This window comes from Cynocephalus volans, chromosome 6, assembly GCF_027409185.1.
Source record: "Cynocephalus volans isolate mCynVol1 chromosome 6, mCynVol1.pri, whole genome shotgun sequence".
Taxonomy (NCBI): domain Eukaryota; kingdom Metazoa; phylum Chordata; class Mammalia; order Dermoptera; family Cynocephalidae; genus Cynocephalus; species Cynocephalus volans.
Window position 1 is genome coordinate 17,267,572 of NC_084465.1, and position 18,573 is coordinate 17,286,144.

The window sequence follows — 18,573 nt, forward strand, 5'->3', positions numbered from 1 at the left end:
GATCAACTGTGGGTCCAACTGGAAATTGTTAAAACAAGGTCAAGAGACGATACCTCCAGTCAAAGATCACTGAGTCTCAGTGCCCGTTGCTCAACATGGTGGTTGGTCTGGTTCTCCCCGCTCTGGGCTCTGGAACAGATGCTTAGACCCTCATAACCTGCCTGACCCTTCCCCATGACCCATGTATCTGTGTCTGGACTTCTGCCTGTCCCCTGCACCTTGTCATTCCTTCCTTTATTCCAGTCCCTTGTCCTAGTCTTGGCCCATCCCAGCCATTCCTACCTCATCGCCTGTATTAGTTACCTACTGCTGTGTGACAAGTTACCCCCAAACCTAAGTTACTCAAGACGACAAACATGCATCATCTCACAGTTTCTGAGGGTCAGGAATCTGGGAGCAGATTAGCTGGGTGGTTTTGGCTCTGGGTTTCCCAAAAAGATAGAGTCAAGCTGGAGAATCTGTTCTGTGCTCACTCATGGGGCTGTGGCAGCCTTTGCCCCATGGGCCTCTCCATAGTGCTCCTTAATATAGCAGCTGGCTTCCCCCAAGACAAGCAGTTCAGAAAGCGAGAACCCAAGATGGAAGCCTTGGTCTTTAATAACCTAATCTTGGTTATTATTTCCTAGGGCCATGCTGTGAGTGAATGGATTAATCCATCTGATGGTTTAATGGTGGTTGGTGGTGAGCATGGCTCTGAGGGCTTTGAAAGGAGAGGCACTGAGGACGTTAGTTCTCTCTCGGCTCCACCACTCTTACCATGTGACACCGCATTGCTGTAGAGTCACCTCACCAGATATGTTCCCTGGACTTTGGACTTCCCCGCCTCCAATCGGTAAGCAGTAAGTGTTCTATTTCTTTATAAATTACCCAGTTCCAGGTATTTTGTTATAAGCAACAGAGACAGAGTAATACAGGCTACCATGCATAACAAATCACTGCAAACTGGGTGGCTCAAAACAACAGAAACGTAGACTCTCGCAGCTCTGGAGGCCAGAAGTCTGAAATCAAGGTGTCAGGAGGGTCATGCTCCCTCTGAAGATGCTAAGGGAGGATCCTGCCTCGCCTCTTTCTAGCTTCTGGTGGTTGCCAGCAGTCCTTGGTGTTCCTTGGCTGGTGGCTGCGTCCTCCCACCTCTGCCCTCATCGTCATACCAGATTCTCCCCACACGCCTGTTTCTTCATATAGTCTTCCCTCCATGCATCCCTGTGTCCAAATTTCCCTCTTCCAATAAGGACACCAATCACTGGACTGGGGACCACCCTAATCCACTATGACCTCATCTTAAGTAGGTTACATCTGCACAGAGCCTATTTCCAAAGAAAGTCACATTCTGAGGTTCCAGTGAATATGAATTTTGGGGGGACACTATTGAACCCAATACAGAGACAATCAGAACTGGCAGCAACCCCTGAAAAAGGCCTGAAGGGAATCTCCCATGTGTGTGTAGGGGAGGAGGGGTCTTCCTCACTGCGCTAGGGACACAGAGGAGGCGAGATGGACAGAAACTGACCCTAATGAAAGAAGATACTAGTTCAAAAAACATTTTTTTTCCTGGCTCACTCTGAACGTTGTGCTTTGTTTTTCTCTTTTGTTTTGTTTTGCTACTTATTTTTATTATACTAACTAATCTATATTTTAGTTGGTTTAATTGGCATGCCCTTTTTATAGGAAAAGGGGAAATGATATTTTGTGGCTGACTCTGGATTGCAAGAGCACCTCCCTGTTCAGATTCCCCATCAAATTCCTGGAAGGGAGTGTATAAATGGGTATGACAAGACGGAACGTGGAAGGGAGACAACAGTCTCTTTTTATCTGTGAAAACCCAAAATTCAAGTGTGTCATAGGCACTGTCTACCCTGGGATAGACCTTTCTTCTGACAGCCCCTAGCCAACCAACACTAAGGGGTAGTTTCTGGAAGGGCTAGAGATAGACATATTTCTTCCTTAATAACCCAGTAAGGGTCTAGTACCCATAAGAATATTTAAAACAATTCTGGAGCTATTTATGTTTCCAGCCATAGCCATTTCTTGGCATAATGACATAGATCAATTTACTGTCCAGTGTAGAACAATGAATTTGTCCTAAACGATGTATCTCACAATCTACACGGGTGTCCCCTGGTTGCTGTATTTCAGGACACGAGGAACACGCTATGCTTTCTCCACTTGGGTTCCCTCCAGTCTCCTGGATTTCACACATGCCTTCTCTAAGTCTTGCTTTTCTGGACTGGAGTTGAAATCTTAGGGCTCCTCCCCTTTCCATCCCCCAGAATCAATTATTTGCTTTTCCTGGACTATGTTCCAGCTGCATCAAAAGCCAGCCCCTGACCTCCATCGCTTACTTGGAAATTCCTACATACATCCCCAGGCTCAGGTCCAATGTGAGCCTCTGCACCAATTCTGGACCCTTCTTTATTTAGCACTCTTGGTGCTGGTTCATCACTCCATAGCCAAGACCTACCAGGACCCACCATGTCAGTGTCTCAGCTAGCAAATTCTGCATCAATGTCTTTTTTTTTTTTTCAGAGATTCATTGCTTTCACATACAATAACAATCCAAATGTCCATTAGCATTAAGTTTTTTTTGTTTGTTTTTATTTTTTGTTATTGCTTTATTTTGTCTTGTCACTCATGGCCTCTTTCTCCTTTGCCAGAGATCGGAAGCCAGATGCATGAGCTTGGAGCATGTGGTAGACGGAATCATTGCTCCCGATTTTTCATGTCCTCCCTGTATCAAAATTCTACATCAGTGCCCTTTGCTCTCTGACTTTGCAATACTTCCCAATATACTGGGCACAGTCTTTTCCCCCACCCAATTAATGTTAGGCTTGGGCATGTGGCTTGCTTAGCCAAGTGGGCAGAAGTGACCTTAAGCCATTTCCAGGCTGAGGCCTCAAAAGACATTGCTGTTTCCTCTTGTATTTCTTACATTCCTGTGATCTGTCAGTAGAGTTTCCCCAGTATCCTCCTCAGCCTGGGCCCCATTACAAACATGAGGAGCAGATCTGAACCCCACCCTCAGCCTGGAACAGAGCTACCCCAGCCAACCCACAGACCACGAGAAAAATAAATGTCATTTGCCAATGAGTTTGGGGTGGTTTGTCACACAGCATTATTGTAGCAATAGCTGACTAGTACAAGTCAGTTCACACAACTTCTTTGGACCTTCATTTCCACATCTGTAAAATGGGACCATCGGATTATAATTAACATGCTCAATCTTTTTTCTACCCCTACACAACTGACAGCTACAACATATACCCAACAGTAACAGAGACTAAACCTACCAAAGTCAAATATTTCAAAGCACTAAAGAAAGAGAAAGATTGGAAAATGTTAACTCGGTTTAGGAATGAGGGACTTAATGGTGGCCTTGGAGAGAGTCGTTTCAGTGGAGAAATGAGCAGAGGCCCCTTTGCAAGGCTGAAGGGTAAATGGGAGGTGAGAAGGTGAGCAAGTGTGCGGTCCTCTTTAAAGCCACATGGCTGGGAAGGGAAGAGTGAGTGGAATAGTAGCTGTGTGGAACATACAGCCAGAGAAGAGGTGGTCATGGTTGGTTGGTTGGCTTACTTGTTTGTTTTAAGAGGGGAGAGAATTGAACCCGCAAAGAAACATTTGCAGAGACATCATTAAGGATGATGAGGGGAAGAGCTTAGACAAGAGTGAAAAGGAAACAAAATGCCTGGTCTATGAAAGAGAGTAGAGTAAGGCTTAGCAGGATTTATTTACTGATTTGCTATGCATCATTTACACTTCAAGTTCTCAAGCCCAAAGGCACGGCAAGTGTCAATCAATGAAACGAAAACCAACTGAAAAATAGGATTGTGCTCTTACTGTTCAAATCAGAGGATAAATGTAAATTTTGACATGGGAAAATACGAAAAATTTCTGGGAAGCAAATTGAGTTTGAAAGTTGATTTATGGACCACTTTTCAAAAATAGATTTTCTTTAATTTTTAAACAACTACAGCTAAGAGGTACACAGTTGCCATCAATAGACTAATAACAATCTATATTGATGTAAGTTCTACCCTTCACAAAGCGCTCATACTTCCTTTCAAGAAGATGGGGAAAGGAGGGCTACCTCCACTCAACCATGTGGAAAAGTGGTAAGCCCAGCTGATGCCTCCAACCTCCTTGAAAGAAAAGCCCACAGTCTTCCTCTCAACTGCCTCCTTCCCCATCACTTCCAGACCTGCTGCAACAATGACCATCTCCAACGGTGACCCTCTCCAACATCTCCTTAGACTCCTTAGTGGCTAAATCCAACAGGCACTTTTTAAACCTCATCTTACATATTCAAGGTCAAAAGCTACCTAGTGGTGTATATGTCCAGAGTTATTCAAAATGAGGCCACTTGTCTGAAATATAGCTCTCTTCACTTTTCACTACAGAGCATTCCTGGGGATCATGTGAGAAATTGGAATAATGTCTAATTAATTAGTTAATTAAAAACCAAGATCTATCTGCCTAGAATCTACACAATTATTGTTGAGCATATGCCTGCGGTTATCGGTAAATGCTAATAGCTAACATTTGTTGAACACTGACCGTGCCAGGCATTGCTCCAAGTCTGCTCTGTGTTTTGACTCATATAATCCTCCCAACATGCTATGAAGTCAGCACTATTATTATCCCTATTACCCATGGGGAAACAGAGACATGGAGACCTTACATAACTTGCTTCATGTCACTAGGCTAGCCAGATTTGAACCCAGGCTATCTGATTGCAAAGCCAAGCTCTGGACCATTACGGAAGGTGGGGAAAGGCAGCCAAGAGCAAAGTGTTTTGAAAGGCAGCTTTGATGGACTGGCAAGCTGCTCACGTGCTTGAGAGTAGTTTACTTTCCTAAATGTGCTCAGCAGTCACCTCTGCACTATGATTTTTCTTCGCAATCCTTCAATTCTTAAATAATGCTGAGATGGACATCAACCCACAGGCCAGTGTAGCCTGAATTATAAAGACAGCGTCTTTTATTAAGATCCAGATCTCAACTCAATGAAATTTTGTGATATAACAAATGGGAGTGGTAGTTGGTTGCTGAGGGATGCAGCCAGGAATGGATGGAAGTTCTGTATGACAACATTCATAGCAGCAAAGAACAACTAACACATATTGGGTGTCTACATAAGCCAAGCACAGGCCACACGAGATCTTACTTACCATTCCTTTTAATTCAGTTTGGATCAACAAATAATTGAGTGCCTCTTACCTGACAGAAATGTATTGAGTGCCCGAGGAACAACACTAGGCATTTAGGCTAAAGCTGAGTCAGCCCAATCCTGCCTTTGGGAAGCTCACTTTCTAATGGGAGATTGAAGTAAGAGAGAAAGGAGGTACCAGATGTGGTGGAGCAAGAGCCCAGGGCATGCAGAAGAGGTGCCCAGAGAAGGTCCCTCCTGAATGAAGGGCGAAGGGCATGCCAGTAGAGCGAAGGGGTTGGTGGGAACAGCCTGGTGTGTGGAAGGAACCATGAGCACCAGAGAACCAAGAGCCAGGTGGGAAGTGACAGGAGATGAACCTGCAGAGGTGGCCGGGATCAGGTCAGAGAGGACCTCAAGAGCCAAGCCAGGAAGACTTAATTCCCTAGGTGCAAGAACCAGGGAAGGGTTTTCTATACAGAAGAGCCCCGGGCTTCTGGTGGGATATTTTGGCAGCAGTTGCTGGACAAATCTGAGGTGCACAGGACAGGAGGTAGGAAAAACAGCTGGGAGGATATTTCAAGCCCAGGGTGATCCTGAGGTCCTCAGTAGCAGTAGGACAGCAGGTAGAGAGAAAGGGACAAGTCAAGGGACACTTGGGAGACAAGACCGGCCAGGCAGTGGATTTGTTTGCTATCAGCTGGGGTAAGAGAAGTAGAGGGACGAGGCTGGCTCCCAGTGGAAAGTGCCATATGCCAAGGGACAGGTACTGCTGGCTCTCTCTCACCACTGATTCCCACAATACCACACTTGTCCTGAGAACGTCACAGTCACCTCCCTCTAGGGTCCCTTGTATCCTGAGATGATGCTCCTGGTTTTGCTCCTCTCTGTACAGGTAGAGTTAAACCCATTAAATGCACAACTCACTATACTACTGTACTCCCTTTTCAATGCCTTAAAGTCTGGGGTTCCCAGATGCCTATTGATTTGTGAACGTAGGAAGGAGGTACATGAGGTACATTCAACATTTCAAAGAGCCTAATGTAAATTGTGCGTTTATTGACAATAAGATGGTGCAGGTTAACTAAAATGTCAAGTTTCTTTGCTTTGGAGTGGAATTATAACTTGGTGCGCTAATGCTGGTTATTTCATTGATCAGCTATTCTCATTGGCAGAGCTTCCAATCAACCTCTCTTTGAATAATTACAATAAGAAAATCAATCAAATGTTACTTAAATATACGTCGTTGTTGGGACAATAGAACATGAGCTCTATGGGGAAAATAATATAAACAGTGGATGTTGATGAGGAGTTTAGATACGTTGTTCCAGGCTATAGGGATTCACGCTCAATAGAGCAGTGAAGGAGGAAGTGTCTGTCCTTTTCTGCCTCCCTGCTGGGGATTGGTTGTCTCCTGTCCCCCCACACTGTTGTCAGGAGACCCCACTCTGACCTTGCATGCTCTATGCACCCCCATATACCACATCTTCTAATTGAATTCATGGGAATGTTGTACACAGCACATCAGTGAGGTGGAACCAGCACAGAACTAGAAAACCTTCGGCATTCAATGAGTGCATGAACTAAGAAGTAATTTATTTACTCTTGTGATAAGCCACACGCAAGGTATTCTGCCAGGTGCCAAGAACTAGCAGCACTAGCGTGCAAGTCAGAGGGAGACTGATTCTATCCTCCTCCCCACACATGCACACACATGCACACATGCACACAACGTTGTTACAGTGATCATTTGGAAACCATGCTGCTATCTCAGTTACCTGAGGCATCATTACGAACATTAACATTTACTGAGCAGCTACTATATGTAAGGCACTGGCTGGCTTAAGATTCAGGCCCTGCACTCAGGGGCATATAATCAGGTCAGAAAGCTAGGACACATGCATAAACAATAAAATAATGTAGTAAGTGCCAAGATAGCCATAGAGACAGAAAGAGAATCCGAAGGAGGCAGGGCTCATTGAGGGCTGGCCTGGTTGAGGAGACCATCAGGGAAGAGTGACACTTGGACATGATTTTGAAGGACGGGTAGGATTTAGTTAGACAGAGCAGGAGGGCATTCAGGCAGCAGGGACTGCCCTGTGCCACGTGTGGAGAGTGCAGGCATATTGTGCACAGGCAGGAGGGAAAGTAGGGGAAGACAGCAGGCACCGTGAGACTATGGAGACAGCTGCTGGTTTGGTGTGTGATGCCGGCTCCCCCAGGGCATCTATGTGCAGAGCTCAGGAAACAGGGTTTTTGGTGGAAGCCACCATTCGTAGAGGTTGGCTTTGCTTTTGGACCATCTCTGATACTGTTTTTCCAGATTTAAAAAAGAGAGAGAGAGAAAAGCAGCCATCCTCTTTCTGGGACTGTGTTCAGGAACTGGCTGTCTGCTGAGACTAAACCTAAGAAGCACACCTTTGCTAGGACATACGGGAGGTTTAGTGGCCCCACAGCGTGGCCCAGAACCAGACAATGCACAGAGAGAGCCAGGACTCAGGGGATCTCCCCTTCCCTTTCCCATCTGCCAAGAAGTTGTGTAATGTCACATATTTCTGGTAAACCAGGAACAAGGTGGCTGTGAATAATTGAAGGACCAATCAACAACAGTGTGAGCATCTGTCCTCGTCCCTTCTCTCCCCAAAGTCTTGTCCCCATGTCCACATGCACATTATTCCTGCAAACAGAAACAAATTCCTATAAGGCTCCTGGAATTCCCGAAGATGGGGCACTTACCTTCAATGGCAAATGATAGCTTACCGGGTTTGTGGTTATGGCATTTGGGGCAGAGGGAAGGCTTCTCAATAGCATTATTTTGGGGGGAGCCACTCCTGTCAGGGAAAGCAGCACCAAGCATGTACTTAGGCAGCTCAGTAAAGCACAAACAAATATGATGGCTGGTTTTGCTTATACAACTAATGAGATTCTTCTTTTATCTCTGTCCAAAGAATAGATGCTACCAGAAGCCTAAATTCCTTACTAGATACTAGAAGGTATGACCACAGACATTAAGACTACTACTATTGTTTTATTTTCAAAACAAGAACCGCAAGCCTTATTGCTTTATAATCACATTTTGTTTTGAATTGCAAATAATACTAACCAGTTTAATCACCTAGTTGCCAAAATTTGGGCTGTTTTTAAAAAAATCAATCTATTCTGAACAAAGATTTGTTGCCTTGAGGGCTTTCGAAAGACTGCATCTTAACACCAAGCTTCATTCCCACAGAAAAGTCCTCAGAATGTGTTTTCTGATAGTGGCATATCTGCAGGAGGGGTTTAGCCTATCAAGAAAATGCCTTTGAAGGTCATAAAATTCATTTGGCTGTACATGTTCTGGTCTGTATGCTAAAATAATCAGTCACATTACTTTATAGTCACACCCCGTACTCTCATTCTGGAAAATCAATAAAGTGAGGAGAAGGATAGGGATATTGTGTACAACTATTTAAAAGACAAAAAACAAAAAATAATATTCTGCAGAAATGGTCCTCGAGGAAGCACAGACCTAGTTTTCATAAGCAGGCTCACTTTTATCTCCAAGCTCATCACTGAGTTATTAAACCCAAGTACCCATCATAAGCTAGACAAAATACAAAAAATTAAAAAAGGGCAATAGTGTGCATCCTTTTCTAAAAGCTCAGAGGCACTGGAAATTATCCACAGCCTTTAAAATGTATTTCTAAACTGTGTCCATTATTCACACTCCTAATGTTTTGTTCCACCAAATGTTACAAACTCTAATTTCGCCTTTTGCCTGTGATATTTCTCCTTCTGAAAATTTCTCCCTCCTCTCCTCTACCAAATCAATTCTTCCCTGCATTTCAAGACCCTTCTGCTTCCTGAGGTCACATCTGACTGGCTGGTGACCTAGAAAGGCCAAGGGGCTGGGGCTGGAAAGGGAGAAAACAGTCACACACACAGCCACAATGCAGCCCATAAAAGCTGCTTCCCAAGAGTATTTCAGGCTCCTGGGACACCCTCTCATCCCTGGGAACTGCTGCTGAGGATGAGTAGGTACCCAGGCAAAAGAAGTATCCGACCTGCTTTTCACGAGTGGATCAGCACAGACCTGCCCATGCCAGAGCATTAACAACCATAGAAGCCATCGAGTCTAGATCTCAAAGGCACTTGGTGGTCATCTGCACCCCCTGCCCGCACCACACAGCAGGTGCTTCAGAAGCATTCCTGATGGACGCTGAGGGACACTCACAGCCTCCCAGAGCAGCGTCCCCACCACCTTGTTGGGCAGCTGTGTTACTCATTTTCTTTGAGATTTCACTGGAGCCAGCCCTACACATTGGCCCTGCTTTTTTCCGCTAGAGTCTATACCCTCTATGTCCTGAAGGAAGCAAGACATCGACCCCTGGAAGCTCAGAGCTTGCAAAGGGGTAATTTTCATGTTTTGTTCCTCTGTTTAGCAGGGCCTCCATGTCCGCCAGGTTGTGCAGCTGCCCAACCATGGATGCAACCGACCACCTGTTCAGAGGAATGTCCTTGCTGGTCTTGATTGTCCTTCCCACTATGGCCACACGCAGCAGTACTTTAATAAGTTCGGGAAACACTGGTTAGATAAAGGTTAATTAGGTTTCTTTACCATAGAACCTTTCTGGGTCTTTGATATGCTATGAATCTCCAAGAAAGGCCTACCTGAGACATAATTTCCCAAGCAGTTTTAGGAACAGAGCTTGGGAAATGTTGGCCAAACTGATCTCTATTCTGCAAATGCCCACATTCTGAGGGTGAATGCCTTTTCCAGAGCTCCACCTCTGATTGTACCGGGGCATACCTAAATGGTTTCTTGCTCTGACAAGCTTGAGATTTCTCATCTTGGTTCCCATATTCCATCCCCATGGTTTCTGTTAAATATGGTTGGGAGCAGATGAGGTCTAGAATTAGAATCCGTTCTCCCACATGCAAAGTAAGCTCTTGAGAAAGAAACTTTCAGGTATAGGGGTGGACTTTTCTGTGATAGTCTTAAGTCTTAATAACCACCAATCACATTTTAATTTAATCTGGTGTTAGAACGAGACTTGGTCAGAACACTAACTCCCTCTGAGTCCTATTTTAATGTCAAATTGACTCTTAACTCTGGGTCTTGGTATCCGAGCCTTAAATGCAGCTTGGCATTAAAAGCCCTTCTACCTTCCCGGGATGGCTCTTCTCGGCTTCCACCATGTTTCTATATGCACCTGCTTAGACTGCTTAGCTGCCTTTCAGCCAAGAAGCACCCTTATTCCAGATGTCTATGGACATTCTACTCCACTGGTAGAAATAGTGAGACTACTGTCCTGAAACCTCCATGCCTAAAGCATGAAACTGCTTTCCTTTTCACCACTAGAAAGGAGCAATTTCTCCACTCTTTTAAGGAAAATTTATATATTTTTGCTAAGTATTCACACTCTTTAAAGAAACATGAAAGATGCAGAAAGACTAAAAGAAGAAAAAAATCACCCATAACCCCACCACTGAAAGAAACCCACTATCAATCTTTGGGCTATTTCCTTATACACCTTCTTAAAGAATAAAGAAATCTTTATCCTCCCAACAGGAATGCAGCTGCCAGTTCTTAGGCGTTGCTTGAAAGTTTAAATACACTAGCACTTCAGGTTGCCTCAAGCAATATCCAAATCATAAAACTTATTTCTTGTACATCTAGTCTCTTCCAGAAGTAAGAATTTCAAGCCATTTCATACAGAAAAATGAGTTTTTAAAATGTTTTATCTTGTGTGTTAATCATCTTAGCATGTGCTTCATGGACCTCTAGCTAATGTAGTTGACAGCCCCAGCTCTATTTCAACCCCAGGGGAGCAGCCCTGGTGGCCTGATACCCCAATACATGCTGCTCAGCCACGTTTCAGCCGATTTAAATGACCATCATTGAAAAGTGGTGTCAAACGCAGTTTTGGAAAAACTATCAAAATATACAACACCTAGTTTATAACAGTCTCTTTTTAAATGCCTGCTTCTTTGCAAACTCATGGATCCACTTAATAATTAGGACATGTTTAAGTACATGCCATGTCTCTGCTCTGGAAGGGGGTGGGATACAGAGACAGTGCATCTGCCACAGGTAGAAAAGTGGCACAACCTGAAAACACAAGAGGATTTCGGGAAAGAATGTGAGTCATGTGGGCAAGAGAATTATATGGACCTGTGAAGGCTAAGAGAAGATCCAGAAGGAAGAAAGCATGGCAGAGATTAGAGGCTGGAATTAGCCTTCAGTCAACATTTCTTAGGCACCAACTACATGCCAGGCATCATGAGAGAAAGAGGAGGGTTGAAAGATCAGAGGAAAATGGCCCTGAGAGGGGGCTTGTGAGTGAGTGCCTTTGAGGAACAGGAAAGGTGTCCCCGAGGAAAAGCCCCTGAGCTTAGCGTTGAAGGAAAGAGGGGAAAAGGGGATTCCAAGCAGGGAGACTAGCAAGGGCAAAGTCACAGCCGCTTGTCTTGCAGCCACGTGACATTCTCTGCTCCTGAAGGACAGCAGCCAGACTGTAGGTCCCGGGCGCTGGGCTGATGAATGTGGGCTTCCTGACTTGACCCCATTCAACCAAACGCTAGTATGGCATCTGTGCCATGGACAGAAGATTCCGGAATTGTAATGAGAAGAGATTTTGCCTCTTCCCTTAAAGAACTCACTGGCTGGTTGAGGGGACAAGAAGGCACCCTGGTGTTCCTCATAATGTCACCTCCTCAGAGTTTAGGCGCTCCTGGCCCGATGACAGGTGTAACTCACAAAAGGACTCAAGCATTTAGAATGCTCCACCCTCACAGGGTCTCCTCAGGTGCAAGAGGGTTGAGTGTCTCTATACCTCCGGCTTTCCTCGCCTGCGGATCCTCTCGCTGGGGAGGAAACACCCCTCTCACTCCACATGTATCCTCTCAAGAGAATGAGGCTGGAGGGGGCCTTGCCTTATTCAAGCTGACGTCTGTGCTTAGTGGCTGCCTAAAGGCTTGCCTAGAAGAGGAGAGTCAAGACCCCAAGGATGGTATCCTTTGAGCTGGATCAAGGGACAGATCCCAAGAGCACCAGGGCCATGGCCATGGCCACTCTCTCCTGCTGCCTCCTCCCCTCCAGAAGTATCTTCTCCAGACCTTGAGCTCAACCCTGGAACCTCCACGTCTCCCCCTGCTTTGGGCATCTGATTCAGACCTCCTGTTCCTGACCTTGTACCAGGTCCTCCCACCATGGCTGGCACACATTAACAGATCAATAAATATTTTTGCGATTACAAAAGCAAGTCAGCACTTACTTCCTATTTACCACCTCTGCTTCATGCCTCTATCTTAACCTCTGTGTCTTTGAAGCAGGTTATTAACATGGCCCCAAGAATAGATTGCAAATGCACAGCTGCCATGCTGAATGGTGCAGTGTCTGCTGTCCATGACTCTCTGCTATAAGCTGATTGTAAACACCCAGTTATAGCAGCTTATCAGCCAGAACACACACCCCTTCTGTGACCAGGACAACATTAATGTATGCAATTCACTCAGCCATTCATCAAGCATTTATTGAGGCCGCATCATAAGTCAGGCACTGAGCTGGGAGTTAAGAATACAGAAATGAAAAGGACACAATAAAGACAGAAATGAAAGTGTAAAAAAGCGTACAATATAACACTGGTGTTGTGAGACTACCTGGAGGACTCAGGTGGAACACACTTTGAGAACAACAGTCAGAGCATAGCTGTTGATGAGAAATTAATAGTAATAAGCATATTAGTAAGAAATTTAAAATAAACCTAAACTACTAAAGATTTATTTTCCTTCACTTTCAGGTTACATAGATGACAGTTAATTACAGTGCCTGACGTCTGCTAAGCACCTAATGCATGTCAGGCGTTGTGCTCTGGGCTTCACTGAGCATAGAAATACTTGGAGATGGATTATCGGGGAGTGGGGGGCCAGGGCTACCATTTGCTCTTGGTTTTGCATATGGCTAGTTTCAGTGCAAGATCAGCTGCACTGACACAGAGAAGTTTAAAAGATAATTAAACCAGTTGAAAAGCTAAACAGCACTGGGACTGAGGCTGGGTTTCAGAGCCAATTTCCAAGAAGTAATTTCATCATCCTAGAACATCAAATGTGAATTCTACTTTCAACTATGCAAATTCCAAAAGAATAATACCTCATATTTGCATAATGCTTGATGCTTTTCAAACTGCTTTCCCAGTTACTAATCCAGAGGAGGCTTTATTACCACCGGAAATATAAATGGAAATTCTGTTCAAGCTCAAGTTCCTCATTATTTTTTTCACTTTCCCCTCAAAAACCAGAGCCAACTAAATCCAGGTGCTTTTGATTGAGTGAATTACTCTAATAAGTTAACCAACAGGGTGAGTATGCATGCTGTCACATATCGTGGGGCCTTCGATCTACAGACACCAAGAGCCAGGCTTAGGAAAGTCTGCCGTTGCGTTAATAAAACCACAGGGCAGTGACTCGTAGTTCAAGTTTGAGATTCTTTTAGGGTTTCAAACTTTGTGGAAGCTGCATGTGCTACATTCGTCAGAATCCACTCCCTTCTATCAGATACTAGAAAAGTAGGAAATTAGTTCTACCACTTTATCCTTAAACCTAAAGAAATCCCTGTCAATGACTTCCCTCAAAGTGGCCCACATTCATCAAACACCTCCTATGTCTTTTTTGCTTTTTGTGCAATATGAAACAAGAGGCTGAACTCGCTGTAAACCCAACATAGGAAAAGGATCTTTGAAAAACGAAGTGAGAAGATATGACGGATTCTGAGGAAATACTTCCACCCAAACCTAATGCCTTCCCAATTTGTTTCTTTTTCCATCTGTTTCAAACTTAATTATGCATAGTGTTCTCGGTCCCTGAATTCATGCATTTTAGCGAAAGATTAACCTAGCTGTTTGCTTTTAATTCTGAAGCTGTGTTAACACTTAACTCCCTCTAGATTAGAAAAGAAGAAAAACACACTCCCACGTACCCCACCCTGGCACCAGCAAGGCTCCAGAGCTGACATTTCTGACAATGTCACAGTCCCGGGGACTGGCTCCACTTACCATTTCAGGAGGGCCAAGAGAGCCACCAACAGGGCCACTGTCACCATGGGGCCACTCACTTCCAATTTTAGAAATCCCCAGGCTTCCATTGTTCCTCTGAGACCCCAGAGAGGCGGCCCCCCAGTTGAAAGAGAGTCGCTGATCCTCAGGCCCTTACAGGAACCACAGTCTACAGACGGAAGAAGAAATAGACAATCAAGAAAACATCACATAAAGTGGATCCCCAAAATGTGCTCTTTCTCAGAGTGTCTCCTTATAAAGAGGAAGGAAGAGGAAGGCAAAACAAAGGGTTTCAGGGTAAGGCAATGAATCAGCAGCTTTATTTTCTTGATGACTGTACTGTCAATAAACATTTATGTTAACTTCCCTGGGAAGCGACAGCAGCCTGGCCCCATGTTTGCTGAGAAATAAAATGGTTGCAACCATAGACTTCCCCTTTGGCGAGTCGTCCTCAAAGGAAGACTCTCCTCCAAAATGTCTATATATCTTTTGAAATTCATAATTAAGTGAGGATATAGGTAAGGAGACTCTGAATGTCCCAGAAAAAGTTGGAGCTAGACATCAGCATGATGAACAATATTTGCTGCGTTGTACACAGCCATGCCACAAAGTTCATTAGTTCCTGGGTCTAATGACCTCTCTTGGGTCAGAAGGGTCTCCAGTGCCCGGCTGTTGCTGCAGACCAAAACTCTTGCCTTGGGTCAGCGCTCTCATCCTTAGTTGGAGGGTGTCTTAAATGTCTCAAAGCATATCTGTAGGCTCATGTATGGGCCCTTTGTTCTAGCTCCGACTTATCTGATGAGAGTTGTTTGCTTATCAGTCAGCATATTGCACCTTTAGAAATGGGAAGGTGTATCAGAGAGGGACCCATTCACTATGACAGCCATCCACTTGTTCAACACGTATGGGAGGCAGGCTCTGTTTGAGTTTACAAACAGTGTTGGTCCCAAACTCTGGAGAATTTTCTTTGGAGAGAAACATGTGATAAACAGGTCGACAAATAAAGAAGTGATTGCAAGCTGAGAAAGTGCTGCAGAGGTCATGCAGAGGGCAGTGTGCTGAGAGGAAGCGGGATGACCCGGAGAGTGTGGCAGGGAGTCCGTCCGAAGAGGAACGCTCTGAGCTGAAACTTGTCCCTGGAGGGGGAGTTTATCCTGTGAAGAGCCACAGGCAGTGCTTTGCAGGCAAAAGGGGTGACGTGGATGAACTTCACATGCTGTAGGAGCTGCCGAGAGGCCTAGAGGCTGGAGTACAGAGGGCCGGCAGGGAGGGCCTGGGAGGGCAGAGGACAACACAGCCCCGGTGAGGAGCTTGGGCCTCATCCTCGGCCACTCTGGGGTTTCAGTGTGGTCACACTTAACATTTGCTAGAGAGCACTCTGGCTGCAGTGAAGAACTCACTGGAAGGGAGCAAGAAGAAAAGCAGGGAGGCCCCTCAGGAGACTCCTGCCTTCACCAGGAGATGAGGAGCGGCGGGAGGGGAAAGGAACAGACGGACTGGAAGTACAAGGGTACTTGCAAAAGATCATGGGAGAATAGAATTAAAAGATATACGAATCTTTCCATGAACTTTTTGAAGTATCCCCATATATCTAGGGGGTAGACTGTGCAGAATTTCCTGGTGGATTGGACATGAGAGGGAGGGGCCAGGAAGGACCACGTCTGACTCCCAGGCTCCTGGCTTGAGCCCCAGGTGTGTAGGGTGCCACTTACTGAGATGGAGAAGGCTGGGGGAAGGTGGGGTATTGTTGGGAAAGTCAAGAATTCTGTTTTGGTCCTGTTAAGCTTGAGGCGCCTGGGAGACATATTAGTAGAGCTGTCAAGTCAGTTAAAAATCTCTGCTGAAAACATGAATCCTAACAATTAATAATGATAATACATTTACAGAGTCCTACAATGTACTACTGCAATCACTATTCTAAGAGCTTGCATGTGTGTCAGCTCATTTAATCCTCATAAATAAACCTATGAGTTAAAGCTTGTGATTAACCCAATTTACAGAAGAAGAAACTGAGGCTGTAGGACTCCAAAGCCCATTCTCTTAACTCAAAGATTATATTCAAAGGTGGAAGTCATTAACATAAATTTAATATGTAAATCCAGAGGAATAGATGAGTTACAGCCACAAACAAGGTGGTGAACCACACAAGTACCAAGTACCTTCCAAGGACCCTCCCTTTCTCTGGCCACGTGCCCCACCTCCCTGTTTCGTATTTCTAGCTCGTGTAGCGCTCCCCACCTGCAGCACCCATCCTGACCAAGTGCCCAGGCTCCAGCCCAGCCCTTTTAGACTTCCCCACCCTCACCTTGTTTTACTTCTCCTCTGTCCCATTCAATCAGTGCCTTCCTGAGATGTTAAAGGGTCTGGGTACTCCCTCTCACAAAACAGAGCTTTGTTTTAACAGGGATCATCTGAAATACTCTGTCTCAGCCAAAGAGCCACCGTGTGGGATGACATTGAGGTGGAGAGAGCAGCAAGTTCCTCAGGACCACGGATTCAGAGTGAGAAGTGATCTTGGATATGACTTAATTCAGTGCATGTATCAGAAAGATGGTCAGAAAAAAAGACGTGAAAGGATTCCAAGGTGAAATAAACGTGAGAAACCCTGGTGTAAGTACTGATAAGTAATTTAACCTACTGCAGGGCTTCTCAGAGACTTTCACTTGCTAAGGGCGTTAGCAATCTCCAAGAGTGGGACATAAAGAGCAGCACTTCCCTAGTATACTTGACCACAGAATCCTTCTTCAGGGACATTTGTTAACATATCCCGGATGGAGTGTTCTAAGGCAGGTGCTTTAAGAACTGTTGACCAAGCCCTAGTCTTGTTTACAGAGGAGAAAACAGAAACCCAGAAAGGGAAAGTGATTGGTACAAGGTCCCATAGCTGTCTAGTGACGGAACCCAGGTCTCCGATTCCCTTCTTAGGCTCTTTATCTAGAATGTGACCCTCACATCACCCTGCAGACATGGCCCCGTGCACCTGGCACAGATCCTGTCCTGTTCATGGAGGTGCGTTAGCATGTTGGTGGCCAGCTCAGAGATGTCTGGCTTTCATGAGGGGTTGCCAGCTCCCCTTAGGGCACCGAGTTCACTCATGCATCCCTCTGACTTATATTCTTGGTGCCCTTTCTATGTGATTTATGATTTGTGAAAACCATAAATGCCACAGAGAGATTACCACACCCTTTCTGTGGCTGCCGTGGAGCAGAGATAATACTCTGTGGATTGTGGACAGGAGATTGGCCAAGATGGAGTAGAAGGGTCAGAAATAAGAGATAGTAAGGATTTTCATTGGGAGAGTAACATGATTAAGATTGTATTACAAGTGTGATATCCATGACACAACGCAGGGACACGCTGGCCAGGATTTTTTCAGGATGAAGGGCAGACTGTTGCCATGATATTTACCATGATTAAACATTAGGCCTCTGACTATTTTCTGGATATTTTTCTTTTAACCGTATTTCTATTAAAACCAATCAACTCTACTGAACTGCCTAGAAAATATCCTATAATCCCAACTCCCACTGACAAACTCTGTTAACAAATGAGTGCATATCTAATATCTCTTTCTATGCATATTCAGACACAGGTATACTTTTAGTTTTTGTGGAAACAAGATGATCATATCCATGCCACTCTGCAACTGATCTTTTTCACTTATCACATCATGAATATTTTCCTTGTTCATATTTAGAGAAATACGTCATTTGCTGCTTAGGACTCCACTCTATGGATGTGTTGTAATTCACTTAGCCTGTCCTCTATTGAATGGCATTCAAGTTGTTTCCTCATTTTCCCAACTTCAAGTGAAGCTGCTGTGACATCCTTGTATACACCGCTGTGCCCTTGCATGGATATGCCAAGCAGCATCTTTTGAAGTGGTACTGCCAGGCCCAAAGACACGCACCCCAACAGTGCTGGTGGGTGTCCCCCTGCACCCCAAGGCAGCTGGACCTTCCCCCCTGTGGCTGTGTGTGCAGATGCTCTTGGCCCACCTGGCAGGGCACCCCGGGGCTTTTCTCATCTGTCTCCCCCCACTCCTAGCCTCTCTTTTTTTCCCTCCTACAGACATCCTCAGAATTGAGTCAACTGTTTTGACTTCAGGCTTGTGTTTCTTTTTAGAGCCTCCACTCCATAAATTCCGTGGTATTTCCTCCGTGTTCCCTGTGTTGAAAGGCGGCCTGTGCAGATGTCCAAGCGGGGTCACCCTCTCTGCCGAAGGCTCCCAGCTGTCTGCACCGAGCCCGGCATCTCTGACAAGGACTGAAGTGGAGGCTGAAAGAGGCGTTGCTGGGGCTCGTTCTCTGCCACACATGACCCTGAATACAGGGACATCGATGCCCGTCAGCGCCACACGACTATAAGCAGCTTTTCTGTGTAAGCGCATGTCAGCCCC

General features: G+C 45.2%; 1 protein-coding gene across 1 annotated transcript in view; it reads right to left on the bottom strand.

Annotated features, from left to right (window-relative positions):
* TBXAS1 (thromboxane A synthase 1) overlaps positions 1 to 14,263 on the bottom strand; it is a 161,819-nt gene extending 147,556 nt beyond the window's left edge. Inside the window, exon 1 of the mRNA XM_063098690.1 lies at positions 14,175 to 14,263. Coding sequence (XP_062954760.1) covers positions 14,175 to 14,263 — 89 coding nt within the window. The remainder of the gene's footprint in view (positions 1 to 14,174) is intronic.
* Positions 14,264 to 18,573: the final 4,310 nt, after the last annotated feature.